Source organism: Akebia trifoliata, chromosome 3 (genome assembly GCF_017979445.1).
Source record: "Akebia trifoliata isolate Shusen 1 chromosome 3, ASM1797944v1, whole genome shotgun sequence".
NCBI classification, from domain to species: domain Eukaryota; kingdom Viridiplantae; phylum Streptophyta; class Magnoliopsida; order Ranunculales; family Lardizabalaceae; genus Akebia; species Akebia trifoliata.
In genome coordinates, this window is record NC_141377.1 from 58011285 (window position 1) to 58033456 (window position 22172).

The 22172-nt window shown below is 35.1% G+C and overlaps 1 protein-coding gene across 1 annotated transcript; it reads right to left on the bottom strand.

Annotated features, from left to right (window-relative positions):
* Positions 1–357: 357 nt before the first annotated feature.
* On the bottom strand, positions 358–21159 carry LOC147408338 (uncharacterized). The gene is made up of 6 exons (XM_086432678.1): positions 19360–21159; positions 13099–14226; positions 12510–12587; positions 2346–2873; positions 1328–1404; positions 358–1007 (listed from the first exon to the last, which is right to left on the bottom strand). Exons 1-2 carry the CDS (start codon positions 20981–20983, stop codon positions 13106–13108), a joined length of 2745 nt encoding a protein of 914 aa, XP_086288804.1. The 5' UTR covers positions 20984–21159; the 3' UTR covers positions 358–1007; positions 1328–1404; positions 2346–2873; positions 12510–12587; positions 13099–13105.
* Positions 21160–22172: the final 1013 nt, after the last annotated feature.

Consider the following 22172-nt stretch of genomic DNA (forward strand, 5'->3'; position numbering starts at 1 on the left):
TCAAGTACCAAAAACTCAATGCCATATTTTTCATATTTACAATGGCCATTATTTACTGTTCTTAGAATACTATGGTTAATCTCTCAGTCAAATATGGTGTATCTTTGCATTATGGGATTCTCTCCCCCACCCCCCACCCCTCACCCCCACCCTCATTGTCATGAAAGGGCACCACAAACTATGAAAATTGATGCCACAATCAAACGAGAGGCCTACCTGTTGGTTTGCTTAAGATATATCAATTCCATTGTTTGAATTGATTTGTAGATTTCCCAAATCAAAAGGTCCGGAATAAATATATCTAATAAAGCCTATGTTGATTACACTTGAACATCACTTACCTGGGAAAAAAAGAGAAACCCTTAAAGCCAACAAATGTAATAAACTCTTGCTGAGTACAATATTGTTTCTACTAAAGACAAAACTGCCATCACATCAGATGCTTTAAGAACTATGTAATCAGAACCATCACAGCCCTTGAACTCATTTCCAGCATCTTTGGAGTACAAGACCATGTTCTCCGGGACGACTGTTAGTGGTTTCCTCTTGCCTTCTTCGTCCAACGGACCAGGCCCAACAGCAATCACTTGGTACAATACAAGGTTAGAAAAAAAAAAAAAGCTTCCCTCAACCCCCCTTCAAATAGACTTGATGGATAACAATCATTCAATATAGAGAACTGAGGTGAAGAAAGGCAAGTTAGCATATACATAGGGTCCCCATACCCCGCAATCTGCACGTTCCACTATTCCTCCACTATCTTCAAAAGCTAGGAATATAGTTGAAGCAGATATTGAAAGAGCCTTATTCTACAATCTACTAACAAAAAATGACAACAGTTGGTGATGTCTTCTTCGATCCACCTAGGATGCCACAAGCCTTCACCCATGTCTCAAGATGCTTGTCCCATGTATACTGTCTCATGAAATCCACCTATTTCCGAGAACCAGTTCATGCTTCTCCTCATCCACCCCAACCAGTAATGAGTAGTCCATTACATCAATCGACTGCCATGGAGAAAATGGACTAAAATATTATTATATATCAATACGAAACATTTATTTCTGTTTTAACTCAAGGTCACTAAGATGACCTGACAAGCACCATAATGCATGTTGATACTGGTAATAAACACCATTTTTCTTGACTATCATAAATAGTTCAAAATCATCTGCTGGTTCAATTTTAACATAACAATGTTGAACCAACACCTATATGTCTCAGGTTTAAGAGCAAGCATAGTTTTTATACCTTAGCCATCAACCACGAGTGGTTTATGATGTGATATAATCAATGAAAATCAAGGGCCATTAGTTATTAAGCTTACCACAAGAAATGAAGTATCATTCCAGACTGCTCTCTCAAGCAACCACTTTGCCTTGTATCCCACAAAAATTCTTTCATCTGTGTCGAAAAACATGGGCCACTGTAAGAGATATTGTCTGCAAGATATTACTTTTAACACCAATTCTTGAAATTTAAAGCACCATCTCAAGATTTGGAAACAGCAAGAAGAAAAATGATAAAGAATTGATGAGGTTCAATTCATACTATTAAATTTCAACATATCTTAATGAAATAGTACCATTTCCACAAAGCTTGAATCTAAATTTAATAGAATTTCTCTTTTTTGTATATATTTCAGTGAAAATTACCATTCATTTCGCAAAAATATCTGGTGAGCAATAAATTTTCAACTACATGGAAGGGAGTCCAAGTCAAAGTATACAAAATAGTCTGAAATGAGGGTACATTACTCGTATCAAATAGGTTGAATTAGAAGGATTCAGGTGATACACAATTTTAATATGACACATCACTTTAACATCACATAGAAAAAACTCTTATGAGTATCATACCAGACAAGACACGAACTATACACAACTCAGTAATCTGAGATCCTGTCTTGATAAAAGATAACAATACAAAATAAAACAAAAATGGGCTTAGACCTCAGTTGTGTGTGGGGGTAGGGCTAGTAATGATCTGATTGCTATTCATTATTTGATTCGATCCCAAAAAATAGGAATTCGATCAGCATTTTTCATTTTCAGATCAGACTCTAGTTCAGTCACAGATTTGATAAAAACAAATTTTGGATCAGGGAGAATGTAGTTAACATTCTTAGATAGTCATAGTCAATGAATGGTTGAGATGGGCTAACTTAGTGAGAAAAAAAATCATTTATAATAGATCTATAATATATGAACATAGCAAGAAGGAATTACTCCCAGACTAAATAACATTTTAGAGATTGCTAACAAACACTAGAGGATTCTGTCATACAATGATAATAAAAAATAATTGAAATCGGCATCACAAAATGAATTTCATCTACATCATACCTTGGTTTCATTTAAACTTGAATCTTGAATCCATGATGGAAGAAACAATTCTCATGATTTAAACTAAGAGATGGGGAGCTTAAGAACATACAGTGAGAGGGGGGAATCGAGTGAAAGAAGAAGAAGTTGTGAGCTTTGAGAGAGGGAAGATTCGGTTGAGATTCTTGTCTTCTTCACCTTCTTCGTCGTTTGAGAGAGGGAAGATGAGACCGTGAGCTTCGTATTGGGCTTCGTCTGAGATCTAGAAATCTGCTGAGATTCTTGTCTTCTTCACCTTCTTCTTTGTTTGAGAGAGGGAAGATGAGGCCGTAAGCTTCGTATTGGGCTTCGTCTGAGATCTAGAAATCTGAGATGGAGGTTGTTAGGGTTCTTTGAGCCAAAAAAGAGAAGGAGAAGAGAGAAAATCACGAGAGAGATAAGAGAGCTTACAAAGAGAGAAGAGAAGGAGCCGTTCGAACAGAGAGAGAGGGACGGTTCAGCGAGGAGAGAGGAGAACGAGAGAGAGTTCGAAGAGAGCTCTCTGTTCTGCTGTGAGCATGGTTTTAAAACTCGTCCGAGACCGAGACGTATCGCCCGAGTTAACTCGGTATCAGCGGTGACGAGACCAACTCACAATGAGTTATGAGACGAACGCGTCTCGTGAGTTATGCGAGTCGTCTCGGACGATATTTTCGCAAAACTCGTCTGAGACAAACGAGATATCCGAGATATTACAGATTTTACATTAACTCGCGAGACAAACGAGTTGTATCGGACGAGATTTTCAAAATCTCGTCCGAGTTAACCGAGACAACCGAGTTTTGTGAAAAAAAAAGTAAAAAATGAAAATTTCTATTTTATTTTTACAAGCAATAGCTATTGAGTGATATTATTACTTTCTTGTGATAAATACTTAAATGTATTTTTGATAATTTGTTTTATTTTTTCTTTAGAAGTTTTTTGATGAAAATTTCAGTAGAAATTTATACTAATCTTTAGGAAACATGTGTTTTATTTAATGGGTAGCATTCAATGACTAACTTTTTGGCAAAACATGAGTTAGAAGTTTTGGAATGGGCTGATTTTTGGTGAGGATGATCTCTATGGTGAGGAGATCATCCTCACAAAAAATCAGCCCATTCCAAAACTTCTAACCCATGTTTACAAGTTGAAAAATCATGGACCGTCCATTTTTTGTAAACTATTTTTTATGGGGTTAGAAGTTTTGGATTGGGCTGATTTTTGGTGATGATAATCTCCTCACCGTAGAGATCATCTTCACCAAAAATCAGCCCATTCCAAAACTTCTAACTCATGTTTTGAAAAATGTTTTGCCAAAAAATTAGTCATTGAACGGGACCCTTATTTAATTACCTTGAATTTGATTGATAGGTATATTATAATTTTTTTTTAATTTTATATTTTTTGAGGGGTTCATTTTTTTAATAGGAATCAATTCTGAATTTTTCCTGATTTTTTCAGATTTTTTAAATGGTTAAAAACCATTGTTTTAATGTTGAACGAGACGACTCGACGAGACGAGACGTATCGTCCGAGTCAACTCGGTATCAGAGGTGAACGAGACGAGACCAAATACCGAGTTTAAAAACCATGGCTGTGAGGGGTTTAAAGAGAAGAGGGCTTTTAAATAATATGAATATATTTTGAGGCATGGCGCTGTAATATATGTATAATTTTATATCGAACGAGATTAAATGGCGTCCGTCAGATCACGTAATATCGAACGACCCATATAAATTTGCCAAACAGTTTGCCAAACCGTTAGCCAGCGAACGGGACCCTGTATATATATATAGGGTCCCTTTCAGCAACAAATATTTTGGCAAAACATTTTTCAAAACATGGGTTAGAGGTTTTGGAATGGGCTGATTTTTGGTGAGGATGATCTCTATGGTGAGAAGATCATCATCACCAAAAATCAGCCCATTCCAAAACTTCTAGCCCCATGTTTACAAGTTGAAAAATCGTGGACCGTCCATTTTTTGTAAACCATTTTTGATGGGTTAGAAGTTCTAGAATGGGCTGATTTTTGGTGATGATGATCTCCTCACCGTAGAGATCTTCCTCACCAAAAATCAGCCCATTCCAAAGCCTCTAACCCATATTTTGAAAAATGTTTTGCCAAAATGTTTGTCAAAATGTTTATTGCTGAACATTTCCCATATATATATATATATATATAGTGGGGAGTTCAAGGCCCAACTTTTTGGCAAAACATTTTTCAAAACATGAGTTAGAGGTTTTGGAATGGGATGATTTTTGGTGAGGATGATCTCTACGGTGAGGAGATCATCTTCACCAAAAATCAGCCCATTTCAAAACTTCTAACCCATGTTTACAAGCTGAAAAATTGTGGACCGTCCATTTTTTGTAAACTGTTTTTGATGGGGTTAGAAGTTTTGGAATGGGCCGATTTTTGGTGATGATGATCTCCTCACCGTAGAGATCATCCTCACCAAAAATCAGCTCATTCCAAAACCTCTAACTCATGTGTTTGAAAAATGTTTTGCCAAAAAGTTTGCTAAAAAGTTTGCCATTGAACGCTACCCATATATATATGGGAAATGTTCCGCACCCTAAGTTTTACCACACACTTTAACAAACGTTTTTTGTCTTACATGGGTTAGAAATTTTGGAATGGGCTGATTTTTGGTGAGGATGATCTCGATGATAAGAAGATCATTCTTCCCAAAAATCAGCCCATTCCGAAATGTTTAGCCCTATGCTTGCACGTTGAAAAATTGTGGACTGTCCATTTTTTGTAAATCATTTTTAATGGGGTTAGAAGTTTTGGAATGAGCTGATTTTTGGTGAGGATGATCTCCTCACCATAGAGATCATCCTCACCAAAAATCAGCCCATTCCAAAACTTCTAACCCATGTAAGACAAAACACGTTTGTTAAAGTGTGTGGTAAAGCTTAGGGTGCTGAACGGGACCCTATATATATATAGGGTAGCGATCCATGGCCAACAGTTTGGCAAACACATTTTTCAAAACATGGGTTAGAGGTCTTGGAATGGGCTGATTTTTGGTGAGGATGATCTCTACGGTGAGGAGATCATCCTCACCAAAAATCAGCTCATTCCAAAACTTCTAACCTTATCAAAAATGATTTACAAAAAATGGACGGTTCACGATTTTTCAACTCGTAAAATGGGGCTAGAAGTTTTGGAATGAGCTGATTTTTGGTGAGGATGATCTCCTCACCGTAGAGATCATCCTCACCAAAAATCAGCCCATTCCAAGACCTCTAACCCATGTTTTGAAAAAGTGTTTGCCAAAATGTTTGCCAAACTGTTGGCCACGGATAGGGACCCATATATATATATATGAACAGCGTCCCTAAGACTCATATTGGGACTTACATTGCGACACACCGTTTTGTCTTATATGGGCAAAAATATTTGGAATGGGCTGATTTTTTGTGAGGATGATCTCTATGGTGAGGAGATCATCCTTGCCAAAAATCAGCTCATTATGAAACTTCTAGACCGTCCAATTTTTGTAAATCAATTTTGATGGGGTTAGAAGTTTTGGAATGGGATGATTTTTTGCCAAGATGATCCCCTCATCACAGAGATCATCCTCACAAAAAATCAGCTCATTCTAAACATTTTTGCCCATATAAGACAAAACGGTGTGTCGCAATGTGAGTCTCAATATGAGTCTTAGGAACGTGACCCTATATATATATATATATATATATATATATATATATATAGGGGGGCGTTCAATGGCCAACTTTTTAGCAAACTTTTTGGCAAAACATTTTTCAAAACATGAGTTAGAGGTTTTGGAATGGGCTGATTTTTGGTGGGGATGATCTCTATGGTGAGGGGATCATCATCACCAAAAATCAGCCCATTCCAAAACTTCTAACCCCATCAAAAACAGTTTACAAAAAATGGACGGTCCACGATTTTTCAACTGGTAAACATGGGTTAGAAGTTTTGGAATGGGCTGATTTTTGGTGAGGATGATCTACTCACCGTAGAGATCATCCTCACCAAAAATAAGCCCATTCCAAAACCTCTAACCCATGTTTTGAAAAATGTTTTGCCAAAAAGTTTGCTAAAAAGTTTGCCCTTGAATGCTACCCTATATATATATATATATATATATATATATATATAGGGTAGGGTCCCGTTCAGCACCCTAAGCTTTACCGCACACTTTAACAAACGTGTTTTGTCTTACATGGGTTAGAAGTTTTGGAATGGGCTGATTTTTGGTGAGGATGATCTCTGTGGTGAGGAGATCATCCTCACCAAAAATCAACTCATTCTAAAACTTCTAACCCCATCAAAAATGGTTTACAAAAAATGGATGGTCCACCATTTTTCAACGTATAAACATGGGGTTAAACGTTTCGGAATGGGCTGATTTTTGGGGATAATGATCTTCTAATCATAGAGATCATCCTCACCAAAAATCAGCTCATTCCAAAACTTCTAACCCATGTAGGACAAAAAATGTTTGTTAAAGTGTGTGGTAAAACTTAGGGTGCTGAACATTTCCCATATATATATATATATATATATATATATATATGTATAGGGTCCCGTTCAGCACCCTAAGCTTTACCACACACTTTAACAAACGTGGTTTGTCTTACATGGGTTAGAAGTTTTGCAATAGGCTTATTTTTGGTGAGGATGATCTCTATGAGGAGGAGATCATCCTCACCAAAAATCAGCTCATTCCAAAACTTCTAACCCCATCAAAAATGATTTACAAAAAATGGACGGTCCATGATTTTTCAACGTGTAAACATGGGGCTAAACATTTCGGAATGGGCTGATTTTTGGGGAGGATGATCTTCTAATCATAGAGATCATCCTCACCAAAAATCAGCCCATTCCAAAACTTCTAACCCATGTAGAACAAAAAACGTTTGTTAAAGTGTGTGGTAAAACTTAGGGTACTGAACATTTCCCATATATATATATATATATAGGGTTAGGTTCAAAGGACAACCATTTCAACACACATATAGACAACGTGTTTTGTCTTATATGGGTAAAAATGTTTGGAATGGACTGATTTTTTGTGAGGATGATCTCTGTGATGAGGAGATCATCCTTGCCAAAAATCAGCTCATTATGAAACTTCTAGACCGTCCAATTTTTGTTGAAAAATTATAGACCGTCCAATTTTTGTAAATCAATTTTGATGGGGTTACAAGTTTTGGAATGGGATGATTTTTTGCCAGGATGATCCCCTCATCACAGAGATCATCCTCACAAAAAATCAGTCCATTCCCAACATTTTTGCCCATATAAGACAAAACACGTTGTCTATATGTGTGTTGAAATGGTTGTCCTTTTTTATATATATATATATATATATATATATATATATATATGGGTCAGGCTCAAAGGACAACCATTTCAACACACATATAGACAACGTGTTTTGTCTTATATATATGGGTCAGGTTCAAAGGACAACCATTTCTACACACATATAGACAACGTGTTTTGTCTTATATGGGCAAAAATGTTTGGAATGGACTGATTTTTTGTGAGGATAATCTCTGTGATGAGGAGATCATCCTTGCCAAAAATCAGCTCATTATGAAACTTCTAGACCGTCCAATTTTTGTTGAAAAATTATAGACCGTCCAATTTTTGTAAATCAATTTTGATGGGGTTACAAGTTTTGGAATGGGATGATTTTTTGCCAGGATGATCCCCTCATCACAGAGATCATCCTCACAAAAAATCAGTCCATTCCAAACATTTTTGCCCATATAAGACAAAACACGTTGTCTATATGTGTGTAGAAATGGTTGTCCTCTGAACCTGACCCATATATATATATAGGGTCGGGTTCCTACGACCCCTATCATAACTCATATTGCGACACACCATTTTGTCTTATATATATAGGGTCGGGTTCCTACGACCCCTATCACGACTCATATTGCGACACACCATTTTGTCTTATATGGGCAAAAATGTTTGGAATGGGCTAATTTTTTGTGAAGATGATCTCTATGGTGAGGACATCATCCTTGCCAAAAATCAGCTCATTATGAAACTTCTAGACCGTCTAATTTTTGTTGAAAAATTATAGACCGTCCAATTTTTGTAAATCAATTTTAATGGGGTTAGAAGTTTTGGAATTGGATGATTTTTTGCCAGGATAATCCACTCATTACAGAGATCATCCTCACAAAAAATCAGCCCATTCCAAACACTTTTGCCCATATAGGACAAATGGTGTGTCGCAATATGAGTTGTAATAAGGGTCGTAATAACACTGTTCATATATATATATATATATAAGGATTAGGATCCGTATATACATAAAGCTACTCATAAAGCTACAACGTGTTTTGTCTTATATGGGCAAAAATGTTTGGAATGGGCTGATTTTTTTATGAGAATGATCTCTATGATGAGGAGATCATCCTCACAAAAAATCAGCCCATTTCGAACCTTTTTAACCATATAAGACAAAAACGTCGTAGCTTTATGTGTTTACGGAACCCGACCCTCTCTATATATATATATATAGGGTCGGGTTCTTATGACCCCTATTACGACTCATATTGCGACACACCATTTTGTCTTATATGGGCAAAAATGTTTGGAATGGGCTGATTTTTTGTGAGGATGATCTCTATGGTGAGGAGATCATCCTTGCCAAAAATCAGCTCATTATGAAACTTCTAGACCGTCCTATTTTTGTTGAAAAATTATAGACCGTCCAATTTTTGTAAATCAATTTTGATGGGGTTAGAAGTTTTGGAATTGGATGATTTTTTTGTCAGGATGATCCTCTCATCACAGAGATCATCCTCACAAGAAATCAGCCCATCCCAAACATTTTTGCCCATACAAGACAAAATCGTGTGTCGCAATATGAGTCGTAATAGGGGTCGTAATAACGTTGTTCTATATATATGGTTCGGTCCTCGATTTGGTTTGGTGCTATATAAGTTTGATTCGAGAACCGAACCAAATTGATTGGTTCTCTATTTTCGTAACCTGGTATCGAATTGCAACTTGTTCCAAACCGAATCAAACCATCCTAAAGCTATCGGTTTGATTCGATTCTAGGTTTGAACTGGACCAATTGCCCCTAGTATTAATTTTGTTTATTTTATTAAGTTACACTAGGAAGTGGTATGTGCGTTCACACACAAGTATCGAAAGAGTTTATTTTAATTTAAAATATTGTGTAAAGGGTATTTGAATAATACAGAGGAAAAAAGAATTTTGTAATTTTCAAAATTAAACATGATTATGAGGACGTGGATTAGTAATTTTACTGGGTTTACCAAAATCATCCCAATTATATCATTAAATTTAAGTATAAAAGTGGGGGCATTTATGGCCACTTGAATTTTGGTGTCAATCACTTTTACTCCCTTCTCCCATTATAAATTATAACATGAAGGAAGATGTAGTTACAACATAATTGCTTAACTGCATGACTTAATCCGAAATAGAATGATTGGTTGCAACAATGAATATAAAAAAAATCCCACTTTTCGTGTTGGATGGTCTCAATGTATTTTAAAGAGAGAGAGAGAGAGAAAGAGAGAGAGAGAGAGAGGGAGGATCAGGATCGTAAAAGCCATGCCGACATCAAAATAATATTGATTCAGCTAATGAATCATAGATTTTTTTTGAGTTATGCTTGAAGTAACTTTATGTTTACTTCCAATTTCTAATTTTCGACTTCTTTTCATCCCTTATCATTAGTGTTGAAGTAGAGTACCCAACTTCTACTTATTGCACCCAAGTAAAATAAAATAAAATTTTAATGATTGAGAATAAGTCAAAATTGGGGGTGCCAATAGAAACTCTATAATTTTTTAGGACTTCTATAACTTAGATTTATAATTTTATATGGTTTTGATCCTAATTGTAAATAAATGTTAAATTTGCTTCAATGTGTAATTTTGAGTGTGTTGAAATAGAGTACCCAACTGCTACTTATTGTACCCCAAATAGAAACTCTCTATTTTCTTAGAACTTCCATGGCTTAGATTTAGAACTTTATATGGGGCTTGATACTTATTGTAAACAAATGTTAAATGCCTAATTTTGAGCGGTTATTTTACAGTTTACCCAAGTGATAAATAATTTAAGACATGTGGGTGTAATAAGTAAAAGTAAGAGTGCCAATGGCCACTCTAGATTTGACGCCTAGGGCGTCGGGAGGCGTTAGGTATAGAAAAAATGAGGGTAGAATGGACATTTAAAAATGTATGATGATGTGGATGAGATTAAAAGGTTTGTTGGGAAAGGAACTTGAAAAAGTGAGGTTTGGTGAGTAACAAACTTCATAGAGCAAGGTTCCCTTGGAGTCGTTCCAAGGGAGTTTTTGTAATAAAAAGAGAACAATGAGGTCTGCCCAATAAATCTCTCTTTGAAAAGTCAAACAAAATTCAGAAAATAAAGTAAAAAAAAAAAAGAAGATGAAGAAAAATCGATTTGAGAGTGAAAACATAAGGTTTCATACTTGAAAACTTGCTATCTTATTTAACTCGAATGAGATTTTACAAAATCTCATCCGAGACATCTCATTTAACTCACGATAAGTTGCTGTCTGGATTATCTCGTTTGTCCAAATCTTGTCCGAGACATTTAGTTTATCTGGTCCAACCAGGATACCGAGTTAGCTCGGGCGAAAACATCTCACTCACGGACGAGTTTGAAAACCATGAAGTGAAAGGAATTTGTCCAAAGAACACTCCTCATCAAAGGGATATTTTTGTAAATTCATATACATGTTTTTGTAATTTGAATTGTTTTTTTTTAATGAGACCAAATACCTTAAAAACTGTTTCCATATTTTATTTTAACAAAATGAAATAACTTCCTTTTTTAACTTCACCCCACCCCCGGCCCACATTAGTCTATCCATAAAAAGTCATTAGTTTATCCAGACAAAACATTAATCTATGTCCTAACCTCATAATATATATATATATGGATTAGGATCCGTATACACATAAAGCTGCAACGTGTTTTGTCTTATATGGGCTAAAATGTTTGAAATGAGCTGATTTTTTGTGAGGATGATCTCTATGGTGAGGAGATTATCCTTGCCAAAAATCAGCTCATTATGAAACTTCTAGCCCTATGTTTACAAGTTGAAAAATTTTAGACTGTCCAATTTTTGTAAATCAATTTTGATGGGGTTAGAAGTTTTGGAATGAGTTGATTTTTTGCCAGGATGATCCCCTCATCACAGAGATCATCCTCACAAAAAATCAGTCCATTCCAAATATTTTTGCCATATAAGAAAAACGGTGAGTCGCAATATGAGTCGTAATAACACTATCCATATATATATATATAGGGTCAGGTTCAAGGGCCATGTGAGAAAACTTTCGACGGTAAATAAAATTTTAAAATATGGGTTATAAATTTTGGATTGAGCTGATTTTTTGTGAGGATGATCTCTATGATGGGATGATCATCCAAAAAACAAAAAATCAGCCCAATCTAAAACTTCTAACCCCATTAAAAGTGATTTAGAATGTGGACCGTCGATTTTTTATCGCTAATTTGTAAATCACTTTTGATGGATTTAAAAATTTCTGATTGAGCTGATTTTTTGTGAGGATGATCTTCTCATCATAGTGACCATCCTTACAAAAAATCAGCTCAATCCAAAACCTCTAACCCTTATTTTGAAAAACGAAAGTTTTCTCACATGGCCCTTGAACCTAACCCACATATATATATATATATATATATATATATATATATATATATATATATATGTGGGTCTCGTTCAATGGCCAACAGTTTGGCAAACATTTTGACAAACACTTTTTCAAAACATGGGTTAGAGGTCTTGGAATGGGCTGATTTTTGGTGAGGATGATCTCTACAGTGAGGAGATCATCCTCACCAAAAATCAGCTCATTCCAAAACTTCTAGCCGCAGTTTACAAGTTGAAAAATTGTGAACCGTCCATTTTTTGTAGAAAAATCGATTTGAGAGTGAAAACATAAGGTTTCATACTTGAAAACTTGCTGTCTTATTTAACTCGAATGAGATTTTACAAAATCTCATCCGAGACATCTCATTTAACTCGCGATTTCACATGTTTCTATAAAACAAATTGGCTCTCTATCGATTCACACACAGCAAAGAATATTTCTTTTTCAAATATAGTAGTTGAGCATGCTTACCCAATGGCCACGAACTCGTTTCTTCTTTAGAGGTCCACATCTTTCTTAAGAGTTGTTGATCCATATCATTTCTCCTACCTACAAATTATAGAAGTTCAATATTATTGACAAAAACCAACCAAAGAATAATTTGATTTTGCGGAGAGTTTCCTTATTCTATTTGACAATGGAAAAACATAAAATCCATTATGTTTCTCATTTACATACAAATTAAGAACTATACTTCACTTGAGACCCTAAATACTTAAAGCATGGTATCTAAGTACTTTTACAAGGCAAACACTGAAATTTTGATGGGCAACAAATCACTCATGACAACCTCTCTAAATACACAAAGAAGGAAATGAAGTCAGATCACTAAACCAATAAACCTGCAAAAGCCGAGTATTAAATCGATACAATGAGTTTGAAAAATATAATCATCGTGAACAAAATTTGATGTGGCACACCAACTGTCCTCCAAGAATCTGCTCACAATGGAAATCATTATCATCGTGAACACAAAAATTCTAACAGAAATAACATAAAATTAAAACATTTACTCCTTAAAATGACTTGCGAAGTACTACCTCAACATTGAGTATCTTACCTTTACTTCAGCCCTCTGGCAAGAATTTACGAAGTATCTCCATATGCTCATGATCTGATCCATCCCTTGCAAGCAAATTCACCACCATAGTCATGGTGTCTGCATTTGCTGAGAAGCCCCTCTCAACCATTTCATTGAGAAAATGCATTGCCTTTGGGATAGAATTATTTTGGATCAATCCTTGAACCATGATATTGAATGTAACATCATTTGGAATAGAGCCCTTCTTTTCCATTGCCATGAACAAATCTTCAGCTTCTTTCAACATTCCTCCCTTAAGAAAACCGCTGAGCATTGTGGTATATGTTATAGTGTCAGGTCGAAGATCTTTGGTTGAAAGATTGCAAAAGAATTCCTTTGCCGCATTTATGTTCCCAGTTTTGCATAAAATACCAATAATGATGTTGCAAGTTACAATATTAGTTTTCAATCCATTGTTTTCCATCTCATTAAATAGTTTCATTGCCTCGGAAAGGTAATTGTTTGTCCACAACCCATCCAACAATGTATTGTATGTGAAGATATCCGGAATTTGGCCATCAGTTTGCATCTCATTGAAAAGCTCTTGAGCTTCCACAACTCTCCCAACCTTGCACAACCCATCCATAAGTGTGTTGTAGGTAATTGTGTTGGGAGTCAATCCCTTGCGATGCATATCTTCACAAAGTTGCTTGGCCTCGTCCAATTTCCTATCCTTGCAATAGCCATTAATCAAAATGTTATAGCTATAAACATCAGGTTCATGACCACTACTCACCATTGAATCAAAAACATATTTTGCCTCTGTCATATGGCCTTGAAAACAATATCCATCCATCAATGTACTGTACGTGACTATGTCGGGCTTTTCGCCTCTTTGAATCATCCATTCCAATAGTTGATGTGCTTCTTTGGCCTTCCCTTCTTTGCAAAGAGCATCCACTAGTATACTCATTATGAATACATTCGGGGAGATGCTGCGATCTAGCATTTCATTGAATAAACTTGTTGCTTCTTTCCCTTGACCTGAACTGTATAGTCCATGAATCAAAGAGCTGTATGTGGCGACATTGGGCTCAACACCTCTTTGAGACATTATTTCTAATACATCGAGTGCTTCTTTAGTGCTCCCATCTTTGCAAAGACCATCTATAGGGTCAGGTTCTTACGACCCCTATTACAACTCATATTGCGACACACCATTTTGTCTTATATGGGCAAAAATGTTTGGAATGGGCTGATTTTTTGTGAGGATGATCTCTATGGCGAGGAGATCATCCTTGCCAAAAATCAGCTCATTATGAAACTTCTAGACCATCCAATTTTTGTTGAAAAATTATAGACCGTCCAATTTTTGTAAATCAATTTTGATGGGGTTAGAAGTTTTGGAATTTGATGATTTTTTGTCAGGATGATCCTCTCATCACAGAGATCATCCTCACAAAAAATCAGCCCATCCCAAACATTTTTGCCCATATAAAACAAAATGGTGTGTCGCAATATGAGTCGTAATAGGGGTCGTAATAACGTTGTTCTATATATATATATGGTTCGGTCCTCAATTTGGTTTGGTGCTATATAAGTTTGATTCAAGAACCGAACCAAATTGATTGGTTCTCTATTTTAGTAACCTGGTATCGAATTGCAACTTGTTCCAAACAGAATCAAACCATCCTAAAGCTATCGGTTTGATTCGATTATAGGTTTGAACTGGACCAATTACCCCTAGTATTAATTTTGTTTATTTTATTAATTTACACTAGGAAGTAGTATGTGCGTTCACACACAAGTATCAAAAGAGTTTATTTTAATTTAAAATATTGTGTAAAGGGTATTTGAATAACACAGAGGAAAAAAGAATTTTGTAATTTTCAAAATTAAACATGATTATGAGGACGTGGATTAGTAATTTTATTGGGTTTACCAAAATCATCCCAATTATATCATTAAATTTAAGTATAAAAGTGGGGGCATTTATGGCCACTTGAATTTTGGTGTCAATCACTTTTATTCCCCTTCTCCCATTATAAATTATAACAGGAAGGAAGATGTAGTTACATTACTACCTTAACTACAACATAACATGATTTGGTATCTTTATACATGTTAACATGATACAACATAATTGCTTAACTGCATGACTTAATCCGAAATAGAATGATTAGTTGCAACAATGAATATAAAAAAAAATCTCGCTTTTCATGTTGGATGGCCTCCTCCCCCATGTTTGTTGGATGGTCTCAATGTATTTTAAAGAGAGAGAGAGAGAGAGAGAGAGAGAGAGAGAGAGAGAGAGAGAGGAAGGATCAGGATCATAAAAGCCATGCCGACATCAAAATAATATTGATTCAACTAATGAATTATAGATTTTTTTTGAGTTATGCTTGAAGTAATTTTATGTTTACTTCCAATTTCTAATTTTTGACTTCTTTTCATCCCTTATCATTAGTGTTGAAGTAGAGTTGGCATTAGTGTTGAAGCAGAGTACCCAACTTCTACTTATTGCACCCAAGTAAAATGAAATAAAATTTTAATGATTGAGAATAAGTCAAAATTGGGGGTGCCAATAGAAATTCTATAATTTTTTAGGACTTCTATAACTTAGATTTATAATTTTATATGGTTTTGATCCTAATTGTAAATAAATGTTAAATTTGCTTCAATGTGTAATTTTGAGTGTGTTGAAATAGAGTACCCAACTGCTACTTATAGTACCCCAATTAAAATTAAATAAACATTCAATGATTGATAAAAAGTAAAAAAGTTGGGAGTGCTAATAGAAACTCTCTATTTTCTTAGGACTTCCATGGCTTAGATTTAGAACTTTATATGGGGCTTGATACTTATTGTAAACAAATGTTAAATGCGTAATTTTGAGCGGTTATTTTACAGTTAGAGTGCCAATGGCCACTCTAGATTTGATGCCTAGGGCGTCGGGAGGTGTTAGATATAGAAAAATGAGGGTAGAATGGACATTTAAAAATGTATGATGACGTGGATGAGATTAAAAGGTTTGTTGGGAAAGGAACTTGAAAAAGTGAGGTTTGGTGACTAACAAACTTCATAAAGCAAGGTTCCCTTGGAGTCGATCCAAGGGAGTTTTTGTAATAAAAAGGGAACAATGAGATCTGCCCAATAAATCTCTCTTTGAAAAGTCCAACAAAATTCAGAAAATAAAGTAAAAAAAAAAAAAGAAGATGAAGAAAAATCGATTTGAGAGTGAAAACATAACGTTTCATACTTGAAAACTTGCTGTCTTATTTAACTCGAATGAGATTTTACAAAATCTCATCCGAGACATCTCATTTAACTCACGATAAGTTGCTGTCTGGATTGTCTCGTTTGTCCAAATCTCGTCCGAGACATTTGGTTTATCTGGTCCAACCATGATACTGAGTTAGCTCGGGCGAAAACATCTCACTCTATGACGAGTTTGAAAACCATGAAGTGAAAGGAATTTGTCTAAAGAACACTCCTCATCAAAGGGATATTTTTGTAAATTAATATACATGTTTTTGTAATTTGAATTGTTTTTTTTAATGAGGCCAAATACCTTAAAAACTGTTTCCATATTTTATTTTAACAAAATAAAATAACTTCCGTTTTTAACTTCACCCCACCCCCGGCCCACATGCACACCTAAAGTTAAAAGACTGTTTTTTAAAAGCATACTTATAATCTTGATTTTTAAAAATTCATGCAACTCTGGCAACTCCAACTCGATCTCGACCGACCGACATGGATGCTATCACAGATAACTCATCCGATATTTTTGGAAATATTGGAACTGTGGAGTCTGAAATGGGTCCTACAGTAAGTTCAATGCCCACTCTTTCTACTAATAAATTTCTTGTATAAGGCCTGAAAATAATCTTTAAAAAAAATGGTTTCAAAAAAGAGAATATAAACCATCTGTATACTGAAATTTGTTTTTGGAATTTTCAACTACTAAAATTGTAAAATGAAATTCACCAATTTTCTTTAGATCACCATATCCCCCTCCCCATTTCACATGCTTCTATAAAAACAAATTGGCTTTCTATCCATTCACAAACAACAAAGAATATTTCTTTTTCAAATATACTAGTTGAGCATGCTTTCCCAATGGCCACGAACTCGTTTCTTCTTTAGAGGTCCACATCTTTCTTAAGAGTTGTTGATCCATATCATTTCTGCTACCTACAAATTATAGAAGTTCAATATTATTTTGACAAAAACCTACCAAATAATGTGATAATTGTAAAAAAAAAAAATTCATTTCACTATAACAAAATTTGATTTTGCGGAGAGTTTCCTTATTCTATTTGACAATGGAAAAACATAAAATCCATTCTGTTTTTCATTTACATACAAATTAAGAACTATACTTCACTTGAGACCCTAAATACTATAAGCATTGGTATCTAACCACTTTTACAAGGCAAACACTGAAATTTTGATGGGCAACAAATCACTCGTGACAACCTCTCTAAATACACAAAGAAGGAAATGAAGTCAGATCACTAAACCAATAAGCCTGCAAAAGCCGAGTATTAAATCGATACAATGAGTTTGAAAAATTTAAACAAAAAACCCAAGATTTTGCTCAAATACCTGCCCAACTGATCTGAATAACGGAAAATTCAATAATCAATGAAAACCATACCAGATTGAGTGAAATTACACCAATCATCATAAAAGTGGTGAAATGAGGGAAAAAGTAGAAACACCCAAAACTTATACTCCACAATTTGTAGTGAATTAGTGATTGATACGGCCATTTAACTTTTAATGCAATTAAAATAAGTAGTGAACAAAGATTATGTCATGAATCAAGGCTTCCTTTTTTTTTCCTTGTTGTTTTCCACCCATGGGGTGATAAGTTATGGCAGTGTGCATCAACAACTTTCCCACCAGGACCACATAGCATCACTTCCACTCCCAACTCTTTATAGAGCCACTGATCTCAAGTTGAAAAAATAAGTTTGGATAGTAAAAAAAAATTGAGTTTAGTACCCATTACTACATTAGGTAAAATTATACAACCTTTACGCAAGAAGGTTGGAATATAATTAAAAAGAACATAGAAAATAAACATTCCTATTCATGGACTAGAATTATCCACCATTTTATGAAATCTTTAATTCATTAACTAGTAATATGTTATTCGTTTTGGTATGTATTTAAGGTGTTTGATGAACTTAGGTTTCCTAAAAGCCTGAAATTTATTCATAGGGATATGCCACAATTTCGGTTTAGACTTTGACATTGAACAAGCTTAGATTGGTAGATAGGAACAAGTTGTAGACAAAGGATGCCAGTAATTATTTAATGAAGTAGGATGAATGATGCAATTAGGGATAGGTAGCTTTAACAATTGAGGTTGCTGGTTATCAAAAAAAAAAAAAAAACACAGTTGAGGTTGCTAGATTTTAATGGGTTTCATGATATTAAAGGATTATGAAATGGAGTTTGGCTATATGATGCTGGAGCAGTGCACACATATCTAGGGCAAAAATCAGATTTATCCATATTCTTTTGGACATCTTAGTCCATCCCACTTTCAGTTCAATCTGAAGTCCACCACAACAGTCCAGCAAGATCTAAGGTCTAGCCTAGTCTGATATCAAGATTCATGATAGGATGTGGCAGTTTTTTACACCAGCTGTAAACTTGACACAAACCTCATTAATTATCAGAAATTTTTGGGCCAAAAATGCAGTGCAAAGGACACATGTGGAGAAAACACAAAAGTAAGATGATTGAGATACTAGCACACTTACGCCTTAAAACATTATATGGAAATCATTATCATCGTGAACAAAAAAATTCTAGCAGAAATAACATAAAATTAAAACATTTACTCCTTAAAATGACTTGCGAAGTACTACCTCAACATTGAGTATCTCACCTTTACTTTAGCCCTCTGGCAAGAATTTACGAAGTATCTCCATATGCTCATGATCTGATCCATCCCTTACAAGCAAATTCACCACCATAGCTGTCGTGTCTGCATTTGCTGAGAAGCCCCTCTCAACCATTTCATTGAGAAAATGCATTGCCTTTGGGATAGAATTATTTTGGATCAATCCTTGAACCATGATATTGAATGTAACATCATTTGGAATAGAGCCCTTCTTTTCCATTGCCATGAACAAATCTTCAGCTTCTTTCAACATTCCTCCCTTAAGAAAACCGCTGAGCATTGTGGTATATGTTATAGTGTCAGGTCGAAGATCTTTGGTTGAAAGATTGCAAAAGAATTCCTTTGCCGCATTTATGTTCCCAGTTTTGCATAAATACCAATAATGATGTTGCAAGTTACAATATTAGTTTTCAATCCATTGTTTTCCATCTCATTAAATAGTTTCATTGCCTCGGAAAGGTAATTGTTTGTCCACAACCCATCCAACAATGTATTGTATGTGAAGATATCCGGAATTTGGCCATCAGTTTGCATCTCATTGAAAAGCTCTTGAGCTTCCACAACTCTCCCAACCTTGCACAACCCATCCATAAGTGTGTTGTAGGTAATTGTGTTGGGAGTCAATCCCTTGCGATGCATATCTTCACAAAGTTGCTTGGCCTCGTCCAATTTCCTATCCTTGCAATAGCCATTAATCAAAATGTTATAGCTATAAACATCAGGTTCATGACCACTACTCACCATTGAATCAAAAACATATTTTGCCTCTGTCATATGGCCTTGAAAACAATATCCATCCATCAATGTACTGTACGTGACTATGTCGGGCTTTTCGCCTCTTTGAATCATCCATTCCAATAGTTGATGTGCTTCTTTGGCCTTCCCTTCTTTGCAAATAGCATCCACTAGCATATTCATTATGAATACATTCGGGGAGATGTTGCGATCTAGCATTTCATTGAATAACCTTGTTGCTTCTTTCCCTTGACCTGAACTGTATAGTCCATGAATCAAAGAGCTGTATGTGGTAACATCGGGCTCAACACTTCTTTGAGACATTATTTTTAATACATCGAGTGCTTCTTTAGTCCTCCCATCTTTGCAAAGACCATCTATCAGAATGTTGAAGGTTACTACATTAGGCATGACTCCACCGTTCACCATGCCATTGAAAAAGCTTGCAGCTTCTGTCCACCGACCAAAACTGCATAGACCATGTATTAAAGAGCTATAAGTGACGACATCTGGCACGATGTCTTTGTCAATCATTTCTTGAAAGAGGTTCAGAGCATCATTTACCCGGCTCTCCTTACAAAGTCTGTCAACAATAGTACTATACATGAATTTATCAGGCTTCCATTTTCCTTTCTCCATCTCTCGGATTAACCTAAGAGCCCCATTAATATCCCCACTCTTGCAAAGTCCATCAACTATCGTACCATAAGTAATTTCATCGTATGGATACCCATTCTCCACTATTTTGTTAAACAACTCCATCCCTTGAGTTACTTTATCCTCCTTAAAGAAACCCTTAAGCAGAATATTCAAAGTTACGGAATCTGGTTGGAACCCACGTTTGAGAATGTTTCCTAAAAAAGCAAAACTGATATCCATCCGACCCAGGTTGCAGTAACAATTTATCAATATGTTAAATGTAATTTGATCAGGTTGGATTTCTACAGAATTATTCATCATAATGGTAAACATAGATAACACAGTAGAATACTGTTTCATCTTGGAGATGGCTCCAAACAATTGATTAAAAGGGAAAATGGAAGGCATGGGTCGCATTTGAACCAAACGATCGAACAAACCTAATGCCTCATCAAACCCTAGGGTTCCAGTTTTACACTTCTCTCTTACCATATTTTCCAAATGGGACTTAATCTGGTAGGGATTTGAGTGCGGTGGTATTGTAGAATAGAAGAAGAAGGGAGAGACAGAGAGTGTACCAACCTTTTGATGAATCAAAATGGCAGCAACATTTCTTGACCATTTCATGACTGGATCTCTTCGTAACTTTACCCCTTACAATATCGGAAAAACAGAACAACAAGTCACACTGAAAAAAAAAAAAAAAAATTGAATAATTGATACTTGTGATTCAATTCAATCTCTTGACCATTTTCCAACCATTATGATCCTGCGTATCCCAAAGCAAATGACCCACGATTCTGTGACGAGGCGTACGGGTGCATCAAAAAATCATTATTCTTTCTGTAATCTTCGTAGTAAAATTAAATCCCCATCTCTTTTTCCGTGAGATTATAAAAATAGTAGGGGTTCCGTTGTCTTTTATTATATAAATCTTGTAAAATAAGTTGAATCGAAAGATGTGAAGTTATCCCTTAAAATTAATAATAATAATAATAATTTATTACAAATTATACAAGGAGAGATTAAGATTGAACCAAATTATGCAATTTTGTAACGCAAATCTGTAACAAACGATAATTATGTTCAAAACGCAGATTTTTAGCACAAACGCACTAAAATCTGCGTTTTGAAGCAGAATCAAACACCACCTAAATTATTTGTCACTCCAATTAACTATTAAACAACATCACTCAAAATTACACATCGAAACAAATTTAACATTTGTCTACAATAATCATCAAGCCCATATAAAATTCTAAATCTAAGCTATAGAAATCCTAAGAAAAATATAAAGAGGTTCTTTTGACACCTCAACTTTTACTTATTCTCAATCATTGAATTTTTATTTTGTTTTAATTGGGAGTGCAATAAGTAGAATGTTGGTACTCTATATTAACACTAATGATAAGGCATGAAAGGAAGTCCAAAATCATAAATTAGAACATAAAATTACTTCAAGCCTTCATAAGCATTAATCATTAGATGTAACTCCTATCTCACGAGGGATGCTTATTCTTCTTTTATTTTGTATTTTTTGAGGGTAAACAAATGGAGAAAGATGTTTTTTTTAGGTGAAGAAATACAAGGGAAAGATGTATTTTTAAGGTGTAAACAGGTAGGGGAAGATGTAGTTTTCCAAAATGATACTTTTTGTTCAAATTTATGTTTACATCTAATGATTAATGATTATTAAGGCTTGAGTAATTTTATGTTTACTTCCAATTTTTAATTTTTGACTTCTTTTCATCCCTTATCTTTAGTGTTGAAGTAGAGTACCCAACTTCTACGTATTGCAACCAAGTAAAATAAAATA